General features: G+C 46.7%; 1 protein-coding gene across 1 annotated transcript; it reads left to right on the plus strand.

The window, feature by feature from the left end:
• The first annotated feature begins 2,695 nt into the window (after positions 1–2,695).
• On the plus strand, positions 2,696–7,358 carry LOC120697275 (chloroplast processing peptidase-like). The gene is made up of 6 exons (XM_039980439.1): positions 2,696–3,315; positions 4,981–5,049; positions 5,137–5,205; positions 6,119–6,205; positions 6,753–6,820; positions 6,920–7,358. Exons 1-6 carry the CDS (start codon positions 2,839–2,841, stop codon positions 7,071–7,073), a joined length of 924 nt encoding a protein of 307 aa, XP_039836373.1. The 5' UTR covers positions 2,696–2,838; the 3' UTR covers positions 7,074–7,358.
• Positions 7,359–13,253: the final 5,895 nt, after the last annotated feature.

A 13,253-nucleotide genomic window follows, 5' to 3' on the forward strand; every position in this document is an offset into this window, starting at 1 on the left:
TGTAACTGACGGCATGGCTGCTGGAGGTCGGGGGATTGTTTTGTCCCTCCGAAGTGGTTTAGATGGTCTTGTTATCGTCTGTGGCTGCTTTGTGAGGTTTGTTCTCCACCTGCTGGTATGTTCGAGCTGGTGTTTTTACATCCCCTTGCGGGATTGCTGCTTGTCGACTGGGCGGTGCCGGTGAGGTGACCGGCGACTGAGCCTAGTGAATGGAAGGACTGCTCGGGACGTTCAACGGATAAATGGCATGCTTTTAGTATGCTACTGATGGGCTTCGAAGATCTTTTCGTCGATTTGGGTTCCGGTTGTGAGTTTCATCTTGGGTTCTTCTTCATTGCGGGAGATGGAGAAGGCTCGGCTTGCGGCAGCGACGGTCGGCGGCGGCGAGGATCGCTGGTGCTCTTGCTTTGGACTTTTATGTAATTCTTTATTTTGTCAGGGGTGCCCCTGTTTAAGGGGATGGATGTAAAAGTTCTATGATAATAAAATCCAACCCTTTCTCTCAAAAAAAAAACTGCGGCCTTGGAGACGCGTGCGCCGGTGCGTCGCCTCTGGTGTGAAATGATGGTAAGTGCAGAATGCAGTGTTTGTGGTTTTATCTCGTAGGCTGTGTTTAGTTCCTCGAAAAACCGTGTTTAGTTCCAAAATTTCTCTCTCTAAACTTCACTATTTACTTATCACATCAAATATTTTATTTCATGTATGGAGCATTAAATGTAGGTAAATAAAAAACTAATTGCATAATTTTAATGTACACGATGAGACGGATCTTTTGAGCCTATTTAGGTCATGGTACGACAACAATTACCATAAACAAACGAAAAATGCTACAGTGTGCTACAGTGTCCGATGTGATCCTTTTTACCACCATTTTACGGATCTAAACACAGCCAAAATTTCTAAATTTTCCGTCACATCAAAATATTAAATATAGCAAATGACACATACATGAAATACTAAATGTGGGTAAACAAAACAACTTATTGTACAGTTTGGATGTAAATTGCAAGATGAATCTTTTGAACCTAGTTAGTCCATTGTAGGACAATATTTATTATATATAAATGAAAAGTGCTATAGTGCTTTTCAGTTTCACTTTTCACAAACTTTTCCCATCACATAACTGTAGTGTTTTTTCCTCAGTCGGAGCAACTATTCTTTTGCTCTGCCCCTTGTGTAGTTTCCGGAGTTGATGTCGAGGATGAGGCTCCAAATGTTCTGCGCAGCAACAGCTTTGCACGTGTATGTTTAGAACGGCGGCTGCTTCATGGGGAAGCGTAGCGGCATTGACATCGACGGGAGGCTTGGAGATGGCAAGATTTATGGTCGCCATCGTTTTCTCTTCGTCGGAGTCGGGAGGGGGCCTTGCACTGCCCAGCCGTGCGAGCCAGAGCGTCATCAACGCGTTGTGCAGCGGCGTTGCCCTCCTGGCTTCAATAGAATAGTACAAAATTGATTAATAATATATAAAAAGCAGCTCTGAAAAAAGAGCATACAGTAACCAATTAGGAAGAGACTACCTATCCTAACCATCTAAGCTCGGCTAGGCCGGACATGGGCCAGACGTGGCACACGCTTGGGCCGTGCACGCACACAAAACAACACTCCAAGGGTGTGTTTAATTGGTGAAAAAAGTTTAGATTTTGGTACCGTAGACATTTTATTATTATTTGACAAATAATATCCCATCATAAACTAATTAGGCTTAAAAGATCCATCTCATGCTAATCAATTAAATTGTATAATTAATTTTTTTAACTGCATTTAATGCTTCATATATGTATTCGAAGATTCGATGTGACAAATACTGTAGGAAATTTTTTGGAAACTAAACAGAGCCTAAGATGCTTGAGACACAAGACGACTTTTTTATCAGCTAAGAAATTCACTGAGAGAGAAGGATGGAGTTTCATGGGATGTGAGGAGAGTTTCATCACTATGAAATTCATCTGACACAGTTACCTAGTTCTCAGTCTAGATAACCGTGCCCATGAAACGTCCACTGAGACTGGCCTTAGTCCTAAAGCCCACCTAATTTTGATTAAACCAACAAGCAAAGTGCGAAAAGACCAAACTACCCCTAAGTGATGCAGACACATCAAAAACATATTCAAGGGCAAAAAGGATATAATATATTTCTACACGAGTTCCATTGAAAATTTAGTCATGAAAACAAACACAGAAAAAAAAACGCGGCCCGGGAGGGGGTGAACGGACCCCACCATTTTTCATTAAGAGGAAGCGACTGTAGTTTCTCCCGGCCGCGGAAAAATCCCCGAACCTTGGCCTATGCCCGAGAGGACCAAGTCTTGCGGCGAGCACAACGAAGAGATTTTCTTGTACCCCATGGACCGGAAATTCGCTCCACATGGGAATCGAATTCCGGCCGCGAGGGTGTCACACCCTCGACCAACAGAGCTAGCGACCTTAGGCGAAAACAAACATAGATTCAACCACTTAATGTTTACTAAAGTTTAGTCCTAGATGATCCAAACAGAGCTTGAACAACAGCTCAAGTTACGTAAATTAATACTGTTTTGAGTGAAACCAACTTTTTAACCGTTGCCAATCCAGCAGAAGAACAAGGTAAAAACTTATTAGGAGTACTTTTTGAAGAAAGGAAAAAGAAAAGAGAGCCCCACGGATTTGTAGACCCGTGCTACCACATCGATCAAACACCATCTTCCCCGCCCCGCCACTAGCTTATCCTACATTCCTACTTCCTCCCCTCCACAACTCCATCCCCAACCCAAAGTCAGCGGCTGACGCGGACGCCGGCGAGCCGCGCCGCCGGAGGACCCCCGCCTCCTGCCCAGCACACCGCCGGCCGCCGCAGCCATGTGCTCCGTCCACTTCTTCCCCGCCGCCTCCCAGACCCGGGTCCCGGCCCGCCTCCTCAAGCCCTCTGCAAAGCCACCGTTCCCGTCCCCCCGCGTCGTGTCCACCGCCGCCTTCCACCACGGCGGCGGCGGCGGCAATGCACATGCGTGGCGCCGCCCGCACCTCTGGCTGCGGCGGGTGGTACGCGCCCCCGCGGCTCCCGCCGAAGCGCCGCCCGTGGGCCCCGACGGCGGGAGCGGGGGCGGCGGCGCGGGGGGAGGCGGCGGCGGGGAGGACGAGGAGGAGGAGGGGGAGAGGAAGGAGAAGGGCCTGCTGCCCGAGTGGATGAACGTGACCACGGAGGACGCCAAGACGGTGCTGGCCGCGGTGGCCATCTCGCTCGCCTTCCGCTCCTTCGTCGCCGAGCCGCGCTTCATCCCCTCGCTCTCCATGTTCCCCACCTTCGACATCGGCGACCGCATCGTCGCCGAGAAGGTGCGTTTTCTCCCTCTTCCTAGTCTCCCTCTTCCTAGTCCTGTGCCCCCCTTCCATTCGAAATTTTGGTCGTGCGCTGAGTTCTGGTTGCTGCTTGGAACTATGGTTGATGAAATTGTTAAGTAGTTCGAATGATTTTGTGTTTTCTGACGCATTCATGTTGTTATTAATCAGCGGTGCAAGTTCATTGCAAACACATTTTGCTTTTTGACAATCAGTTCAGTTGGTCCAATCTGAGTTACTATCTGGTTGCTTTATCTACCATTGCCATGGGTTCATGTTAGTTTGGGAATTGATATCCAAAAGACCTAAATTTTCCATTTCAGTGTATTTTGGATACCTGATATAGGCTCATTTAATTACTTAAAGGTTTAAACTGGGCTGGCTTACTTTTGTAGAAGCTCATGGACTGGAGTGTATGCGTATCAATACCTTCATTCTGAAATATGACTTCTGATTCGTTAATAGAATCTTTCATTGAAAAGAGCATGCTAGTCTGCAGCAAGAAAATGCTTTCTCCATGTGTTCAAATAAATCTGGAAATCAACTGCAACCATAAAGGATGTGATCCTATATCCTATGTTCATCCATACTTCTCATTATCTTATTACAGTCTCAAAACTGATGCTCTGTTTTTTCAAAAGTATAAAGACAAAATGTTTTCTGCTGTAGTGGTAAATATGCAGTGATTGAAATGTCAGAAGAGTTTTCTGTAATTAATATTCATGAATTTTCACACTTTCACGTCCATAGTAGAACGGGAATCTCTTGTGTACAAGTTTACTTGTTCTCCTTACACCATCAGATGGAACACCTATGGCTAGACATATATACGCATCAGAAAGTTGACGTTGTTGGATGGTTTCTTGTATTATGTTTTGCCCAGCCATCGTACCAAGCAGTCAATGTAACCTTTTAGACTTTAGTTGGCTGTAACCAAGCATGAATGTCATGTTTTGGTTGAGTTCATAACACATAACATTGTGCCTGGGTATCTATTTCCTTGAATTAGGCCTGTGATGTATTTTTTTCTCGAAAGTGGCCTGTGACGTATTTGAAGGAAATATGTTTATATGAGATCTGAATAATTGTTTCATATTTAAGAATACGCAACCTTTTATTTTTGGGAAAAGACCAACAATTAAGGGTGAATAATGCACATTATACTGCTTCTTCAATTTGGGACCAATTTAAACTGCAAAAATTGAGTACACAAAAATACTGTATATTCCTGTTAGCAGCTCTAAAGTTCAGAAGCCATTTGTTATCATATTATAGACCTTCATTTTTTTTCTTTAAGTTATATGATCCTTAAGACCCGAGTATGTGATAGTTATCATGAACGGGGTGTTATGCTTCTGTCAAGCAGCACTTAATTGATGGCTAATGCCTAATGCAGTTAGAAGCTCATATTGCTTAGCTTTATTAACTTTTTTCTTGCTTGTAGACCAGTTCACTTTAGTCTTCAGTATTTTGTAAGTTGGGTGGTTTGTCTAGTCCACTTGAATTTTTCATGATGAAACTATGGAACGCTATTACTGTTCAGTGTTCACCTACAGATGTTTATTGGTTCTCATTCATTCTGGATTCGAAATGTTTTATTTGCTATGTAAGAGAAGAAGTTGTTCAATTGATTCCATAACTGACCATGTGAAAATTTATCAGGTTACTTACTACTTCAGAAAACCATGTGTAAATGACATAGTAATTTTCAAAAGCCCGCCAGTGCTACAGGTACTTACATGTTAAGTATTTTGTACAATGTTTCTTGATGGTATATTTATGTTTGTTGATTTGAAATTTTTTAGTATTCTTTTTCAGGAGGTTGGATATACTGATAATGATGTTTTCATCAAAAGAGTAGTTGCGAAGGGGGGCGATGTTGTTGAGGTTTGGGTTTAAAAACACAGCCTGTTCTTTTATGTGTGATGCTATATCTCTTGAGTGTTAGTACTGCATAATTTTATTTTTGGCCACAAACTACTAATTTGTAGCACTATTCTCTTAAAGCCGATCAAGTAAATTTTTCCACCTGAAAGGTTAGGATATAGCATATTCTTAACATTGTTTGATTTTCTGGTTTGTCTATTGCTTTTGTTATGCAATTCGTTGTTTTTATTACTGTAAACCAATCCCAAATATCATGTTAAAAGGGACTGAGACCCTGTTTCAATAGATGAGGTTTGGATCTGAATCTTGAAATAAATCATCTTACAGCAATGTGACCCTTCCAAGCTCACTTGGCTATACCCCTATGGCATTATCCTAAACACATCATCACTTGGCTATCACCACTTTGTGAATGTTGAATTCAAATGCACACAAGCCTTTGCCCCATCATAACCGTGCACACCTGTCACAATGGCAGTGACTAGGCCACTATGGATTGTGATACCATTGCCGATGTTGGTGTAGATGTCAAATCTGAGGTCTCACTGTCCCTAGTTGGTGTCTGCGGCTACTGTCTGCTGGTTTCCATGATGTGCTCGCAACAGCTAATTAATTTCTGTGTCATACTAGAATGCATTGAAGTCGTGAAGTGCTCTAGTTTTGAAGGACAGAGAAATAACAGTGAAAACAATGGGACAAAAAACCATCCTATGCATTCATTCAATTGGCCAAAATCGTGTGCATGTATTAGTTTTGATGTGAGTTTGTTTTTGAGAAGTTCAAGTACTAATGTACCCAGTGACATAGGCTTCCCGCGTTGCGCGGGGTCTGGGGAAGTTCAAGTACTAATGTACATTAGAATTTAGAAGTTACTGTGTAATTTACTGATGTTTAATTGTTTGGTACATTGCAGGTTCATGAAGGAAAACTTGTTGTGAATGGTGAGGCTAGAAAGGAAGAATTTATTCTTGAGCCACCTTCTTATGACATGAATCCAGTGGTAATTTTTTTAGATGCTAATCAATGACACTTGAACTCAATGCATACATTTTGTATGTTTTTCCCAGTCAGATTTATGCATGTAATATAAATGGCACACCAATGTTTTGTTGGACTACGGACCCCCTGCAGTTGCTGTGTATCTGCTGCTGTTTGTTACAAGAATTTATGTCATAAGACCCTAGTTGACAATATATCTTGACAAATTCTATAAAAGATTAGCATTTTGTCAGTTGTTCAATGCTATAAAAAACCAATGAGAATTTATAGTTGCATTTTTTTTATACAATAGAATACTCAACTGCAGCATGTGCCTACCACCATACTCATATATATTGTTGCTTGAACATTTTCTGTTGTCTATGCATGAAAGTTGTCTATGTGCTAGATTTTTGTTCCAATACGTATAAGAATATATTCATTTGTTATTTTTTTAACCTACTTAACCATTTTGTTGTATGGATGAAAGTTGTCTTCATGCTAGATTTTTGTTTCAATACGTATAAGAATGTACTATTTAACCATGTTTATGCTATCTTTCCTTGCAGCAAGTACCTGAAAACTCAGTTTTTGTAATGGGAGATAACCGGAACAACAGTTATGATTCGCATGTGTGGTAATATGCCAAATTTCTGCTGATATTTCTCATGTTGCCAAGTATCTCATCTCAAGAGCTCAACTGAATTGACGGGCACAATTGCACAACCTTTTTCAGGGGCCCTCTTCCAGCAAAGAACATATTGGGGAGATCGGTTTTCCGGTATTGGCCTCCTGGTCGCATAGGTGGTACAGCCAAGGGTTGCCTCAACCCCGAACTGAGCCCTGAGACAAAGCCAGGATCACTTATTGATGTCAAATTGACCAAGTAGAAGTTGATCAATTAGTTATTTTTTTCGCGACCGTGCCTAAGCACATTTTTCATTAAGAGGAAGAAGAATGTGTTACAAGAGGGCTCGACTGCGGAAAGGAGCCCGCCTGACACAAATACAAAAGATCATTACACCGTAATTGTTGCGCGACCTGTGAGCCTGCCTAGAGCGGCTACCGCTAACTCCAACTGTTTGTACCCGGCTTGGTACCAAGACATAATCTCCTCTATGACCCTAGACAATAAATCATCGATTGTTTGGACTCGGCGATCGAAGGTCCTATTATTCCTCTCTTTCCAAAGGAGCCAGCATACTAGAACCACAAGGGAATCAAAGCACTTGCGATCATCTTTGGGAATACGTTTCCTTGCACCATACCACCATTCAGCAAGAACGTATGTTTGGGCAGAGGGGGAAACTGCCTCCCAATGCATCCTGCGCAAAGACTCGAACCAAACCTCCCTTGAGAAGGGGCAGACGAGCAACAGGTGCTTGATAGTTTCCGGTGCTTGGTTACACAGGGCACATGTATCCTCATCCTGCAAGCCATGTCGTTTGCGCCGGTCTGCCGTCCAACATCGATCATGCAATACCAACCAAATAAAAAACTTGCATTTGGGCGGCGCTCGTGCCTTCCGAAGGATTTTGGCCCCTTCAATCGGATGTTGTCCAATGAAAAAGGACCTAGAGGCTGAAGAAGTTGAGAAGACCTTGTTTGAGGTCCACAACTAACAAATCCGATCGTTTTGGTTGTCTTGAAGTTGTATCCCTCTCGTCAAATCCCAAATGCGCAGATATTCCAGGATTACTTGCACTGTCAGGACCCCCGAAATATCCCTAGTCCAATTGTCCCCCTGTAAGGCTTGGGCGACCGTTCTCTGCTTCTTAATACGTGATCCAACAGCATTACATAGGCAGGGTGCAAGTTCAGAAATGGACCTGCCCTACAGCCAGCGATCTGTCCAGAATAAGGCCTTATAGCCATCCCCCAACTCAACGTATATTGATGCCATGAACATTGCCTCCACAATCGTTTCTGATTTATCTGGGAGTAGATGCCAAGAACGTGCATCATCAGCTCGACGCTACCATAGCCATCTCATGCGTAAGGCATATCCAAAGCGTTGCAAGTCAACTATCCCCAGGCCTCCTAATTCAGGTGGGCGACAAACTCTTGGCCTTGCCAGAAGACAATGCCCCCCTTTTGCCGACTGATTTCCACTCCAAAGAAATCCCCTTCTGTAGCTGTCAATACATTTGATCAACCATGGCAAAAGGTTGACTGCAAGAGCCGTGTGAGTTGGTATAGCAGACAAAGTAGTCTTGACCAGGACAGTTCTCCCCGCCTTATTCAACAGCCCTGCTTTCCAGGTAGGTAGGCGATTGGCGATTTTGTTGACCAACGACTGGAGATCCCCTTTGCTCAACTTACGTAAACCCAGTGGAATGCCCAGGTATTTGATAGGAAACGGATCAATCTTCCCTGGGAAATGATTGAGTAATTGCGCCGTTGCATCCAAGTTGCACTGGATTGGTGAGATATGGCATTTGGCCAAGTTAGTTCTGAGGCCCGACGCGCCCACAAAAATTTCAAGAATTGCTCTTATGGCTGTCAAGTCCTGCTGCTCCGGCGAGGAAAATATCACCACATCATCGGCATACATGAATGCTCTTTCCTTGACCTTGGGGTGTAGAGTAATGAGAAGGCTTTTATCATCGGCAAGTTTGAGGAGAGCATTGAGCACTTCCATAACTAGCACAAAAAGTAACGGTGATAGAGGATCCCCCTGACGGAGTCCCCTTGCATGGCAAATTCTCCTACCTGGGGTTCCATTCAGAATCACCTTCGTGCTTGCCGTGGACAAGATGATGGAAATCCAGTTCACCCAGCGCCTAGAAAAACCAAGATGCTGCAGAAGATCGAGTAGGAATTGCCAGTTTACTGTGTCAAAGGCCTTTGCAATATCAATCTTCAGGAGGGAACATGGCACTTTGCTTCGATGTAGTAACTTGGCTGTGAGCTGTACAGCCTTGTAGTTTTCATGAATAAGCCGTGTGCGAATGAAGGCATTTTGGTTAGGTTTGACTAAGTTGTTCATGTGGACAGCAAGGCGTCGTGCCAGCACCTTGGTGAACAACTTGGCAAAACAATGTATCAAACTAATTGGCCTATAGTCGCCAATAGTTTCAGCATCATGTTTCTTACGGAGCAGGACCATGAAGGATTGATTGACCAAGTAAAAGCTCCGAATGTCCAGCGACCACAAAGCATGGAAGGCACGTAAGATATCAGTGAGAGCAATATGGCTAGGGAATAATAGATTGATTAGGGTGCAAAGCACAAGTATGAGTACATATAGGCAAGGATGCCACGGTATATGGAAGTAACCGATCAGGGGATCCTTGCCTATCCTAATCAACGCTAGGGGGGGCGCACTTGGACAGTGCGGCGCCCCAACCCTAAAGGCCACAAGGGCTGGCTAACCAAAGGCCCATGGCCTAGCTATACATGTCTCGCTAACACGCCCCCGCAGTCTGATCGTCGGCAGCACGAACGTTCAGACTGGACCTGAACTTTGTGAACACAGAAGACGGAAGCCCCTTGGTGAAGATGTCGGCATACTGTGACGAAGTAGGAACATGCATGCCACGGACATCACCAACAGCAACACGCTCCCACACGAAGTGAAGATCGATCTCAATGTGCTTGGTGCGTTGATGTTGGACAGGGTTGGAGGACATGTAGACAGCGCTGATGTTGTCACAATAGACCAACGAGGCGCGCTGAGGAGCAGCATGAAGCTTAAGGAGAAGCTGGTGCAACCAAGTGGCTTCGGCAACACCATTGGCCACTGCACGATACTCCGCTTCAGCACTAGATCTGGAGACTGTATTCTGCCGCTTCGACGACCAGGAAACCAGGTTGTCCCCCAGAAAAACTGCATAACCCAATGTGGATTTGTGTGTATCCAGACAGCCTGCCCAGTCAGCATCAGAGTATACTGTCAGCTCACTCTGCGAAGACGAACGAAGAAGAAGCCCCAGGTGTAGAGTCCCCTTGACATAGCGAAGAATACGCTTCAGGGCAGTGAGGTGTGGCTCGCGAGGATCATGCTTGTGCAAGCAAACCTGCTGAACTGCATAGGCGATATCCGGCCTGGTGAAGGTAAGGTACTGGAGAGCACCGGCGAGACTCCAGAAATCTGAGGCATCCTGAACAGGTGGACCATCAGCCACTAGCTTGGGGTTGGTGTCCACTTGGGTAGAATAGGGCTTGCAGTCAGCCATATCAGCACGATCCAGAATATCCAACATGTATTGCCGCTGGGAGAGGAGAAGGCCTGAGCCAGAACGCTGAACATGCATCCCTAAAAAATGATGGAGCTCACCGAGGTCCTTCATGCTGAACTCCTGCTGTAGGGCCTGAATAGTCCGCTGAAGGAGAGCTGATGAAGAGGCAGTGAGGACGATGTCATCAACATAGAGGAGCAAGTATATGGTGTCAGGACTACAGTGATAGACAAACAACGAGGTATCTGACTTGGCTTCAATGAATCCCAGACTGAGTAGATATGTGGCGAAACGACTATACCACGCGCGGGGAGCCTGCTTTAACCCATATAGTGATCTGTTGAGCCGACAGACGAAGTCAGGGTGAGCAGAGTCCTCAAACCCATCTGGCTGCGCACAGTATACTGTCTCGGACAGGATGCCATGGAGGAATGCATTCTTGATGTCGAGCTGATGAATGGGCCAATGTCGAGAGAGCGCCAGAGATAGCACAGTGCGGACAGTAGCAGGCTTGACCACAGGACTGAAAGTCTCATCAAAATCCACGCCGAGACGCTGAGTGAACCCGCGAAGAACCCAGCGAGCCTTGTACCTCTGCAAAGAACCATCAGCCTGGAGTTTATGCTTGAAGATCCACTTGCCGGTGACCACATTGGCCCGCGGCGGCCAGGGAACCAAATCCCACGTGTGGTTCCTCAGAAGTGCAGCATGTTCCTCCTCCATTGCAGCCCGCCAATTAGGATCGGCGAGGGCGCTACGGAAGGTCTTCGAGATTGGCGACAGAGGGGCTGCAGCGAACAGTGCAAGCTGTCAGAAGCCGAGCTTCGCACGACTGACCATGCGATGCTCGTTGACGACAGGGGCCACCGGCATGGCTCCCTTAGGCAGGGGAGGAAGGTCGGCGGTAGGCGGCGGTCGTGGCGCAGCCCTGGCACGGCGTGTGTAAACACGGGCATAGGGCTACACCGGCGCTAGGGGAGCCGAGCGCTGGAGAGACGGCAGCTGGAGCTGGGCTTCGGGGGGCAAAGCCGGGCGGGACCGTCGGGGCCGCATGTGGCAGTGCGGAAGAGGGAGCTCTAGGGGCCGCACGTGGCAATGCGGAAGAGGAAGCTCCAGGGGCCACACGTGGCAGTGCGGGAGAGGAAGCTCCAGGGGCCGCACATGGCAGTGCGGGAGAGGATGCCTGGAAGTCGTCAGTGGCCGCGGGGGCCGCTGGTACCTGCAGGAAGAAGACGCTGAGACGGTCCAATGGGAATCGGCGCATCATTAGTGAACTCATCCAAAAACTCAAAGTCTGCCGCGGTAGGAGAAGGGGTCTCCCGAGTGAAAGGAAACGTGGCCTCATCGAATGTGACGTGACGGGAGATGATGACCCGATTGGAGACAGTGTCATGGTAGCGGTATCCTTTATGGTGGGGAGAGTAGCCAAGAAAGATGCACAAGGTGGAGCGGGGTGCGAGCTTATGGCTAGCGGTGGCGGACAGGTTCGGATAGCAAGTGCACCCAAAGACGCAGAGGTGCTCGTAGGATGGCAGTTTGCCATGGAGAGCAAAGTGCAGTGTAACGAACTGGAGCGTCTTGGTGGGTAGGATGTTGAGAAGATATGTAGCAGTGGCGAGAGCTTCGACCCAGTAGGAAGGAGGCATGCTGGCCTGGAACAAAAGAGAGCGGATAATGTTGTTGGTGGAACGAATTATGCGCTCAGCTTTACCGTTTTGGGCCGAAGTGTATGGACATGACATGCGAAGGTGAACGCCGTGGGTGAGGAAGAAAGTTCAGGCACTAGAGTTGTCAAACTCCTGGCCGTTGTCGCACTGGACGGCCTTGTTGTGTGCGCCGAACTGGGTTGCTACATAGGCAAAGAAGTTAGCAAGTGTAGGGATCGTGTCAGATTTCATACGTAAGGGAAACGTCCACAAATGATGCGAACAATCATCCAAAATGACCAAGTAATACTTGTAACTAGAGACACTAATGATAGGTGATGTCCAAAGATCACAATGTATAAGGTCAAAATTTCTAGATGCATGAGAGGATGACATATGAAAAGGAAGACGAACATGTCGTCCTAACTGACAGGCATGACACAATGAATTGCTACTGTCTTTGTTACAAAAAGGTAGGATAGATGTAAGCTTGGACAAAGCTTCATGACCAGGATGCCCAAGACGCCGATGCCAAAGCAAGGAGGTGGGGCCGCCGAGAAGAGCTGTGGCTGCAGGATGACACAACGGATAGAGGGGCCCCGAGCTATTGCACCTGGCGAGAATTCTCCAGGTTTGAAGGTCCTTCACAGAGCAACCAGTGGGATCAAACTTAATAAAACAATTATTGTTAGAGGTAAACTGGCGCACAAATATAAGGTTCTTAATAAGGTTCGGAGAAACAAGAACACTATTAAGTAAAAAAGAACCAGGAAGCTGTGTTGAGCCAGTGGCAGTGACGGTTAAAAGGGAACCGTTACCGACAATAATGTATGAAGGAGAAGGATACCGCGAGAAGGAAGTATGTGAAAGAGTGCTGGGGTCAGAAGTAATATGAGATGTGGCACCTGAGTCGAAGTACCAGTCGGTGGCAGGAGGCTGCTGAAGGCTCACAGTGCTGAAGGAGGAAGCCAAGGACTGCTGATCCCAGGAGGAGGGGGGCACCAGAGGGGTACTGAAACCCTGGAGGCGCCCAGGCTTGCTGCGCCTGGAGCTGCTGGGCCTGCGCTTGCTGTGCCTAAGCAGCGCCTGGGCCTGGAGCTGCGCCTGCTGCTGGGCATGCTGCTACATGGCGTATGCCTGCGCCTGGGCATGCAGCGCCTGCTGCTGTGGTGCACTGGCGGGGAGAGGCAGAGGGGCCAGCGGGGGGCGCGGGCCGGGCCACATCTGAATGGACCCGGCCCAC

Source organism: Panicum virgatum, chromosome 1K (assembly GCF_016808335.1).
Source record: "Panicum virgatum strain AP13 chromosome 1K, P.virgatum_v5, whole genome shotgun sequence".
NCBI lineage: Eukaryota > Viridiplantae > Streptophyta > Magnoliopsida > Poales > Poaceae > Panicum > Panicum virgatum.

Bases quoted from the DNA above. Each gene is read 5' to 3' on its own strand.
- LOC120697275 (XM_039980439.1), top strand. From the start codon at position 2,839: ATGTGCTCCGTCCACTTCTTCCCCGCCGCCTCCCAGACCCGGGTCCCG. The intron at 5,050-5,136 runs GTACTTACATGT...ATTCTTTTTCAG, and splicing joins AAAGCCCGCCAGTGCTACAG to GAGGTTGGATATACTGATAA. The intron at 6,206-6,752 runs GTAATTTTTTTA...CTTTCCTTGCAG, and splicing joins CTTATGACATGAATCCAGTG to CAAGTACCTGAAAACTCAGT.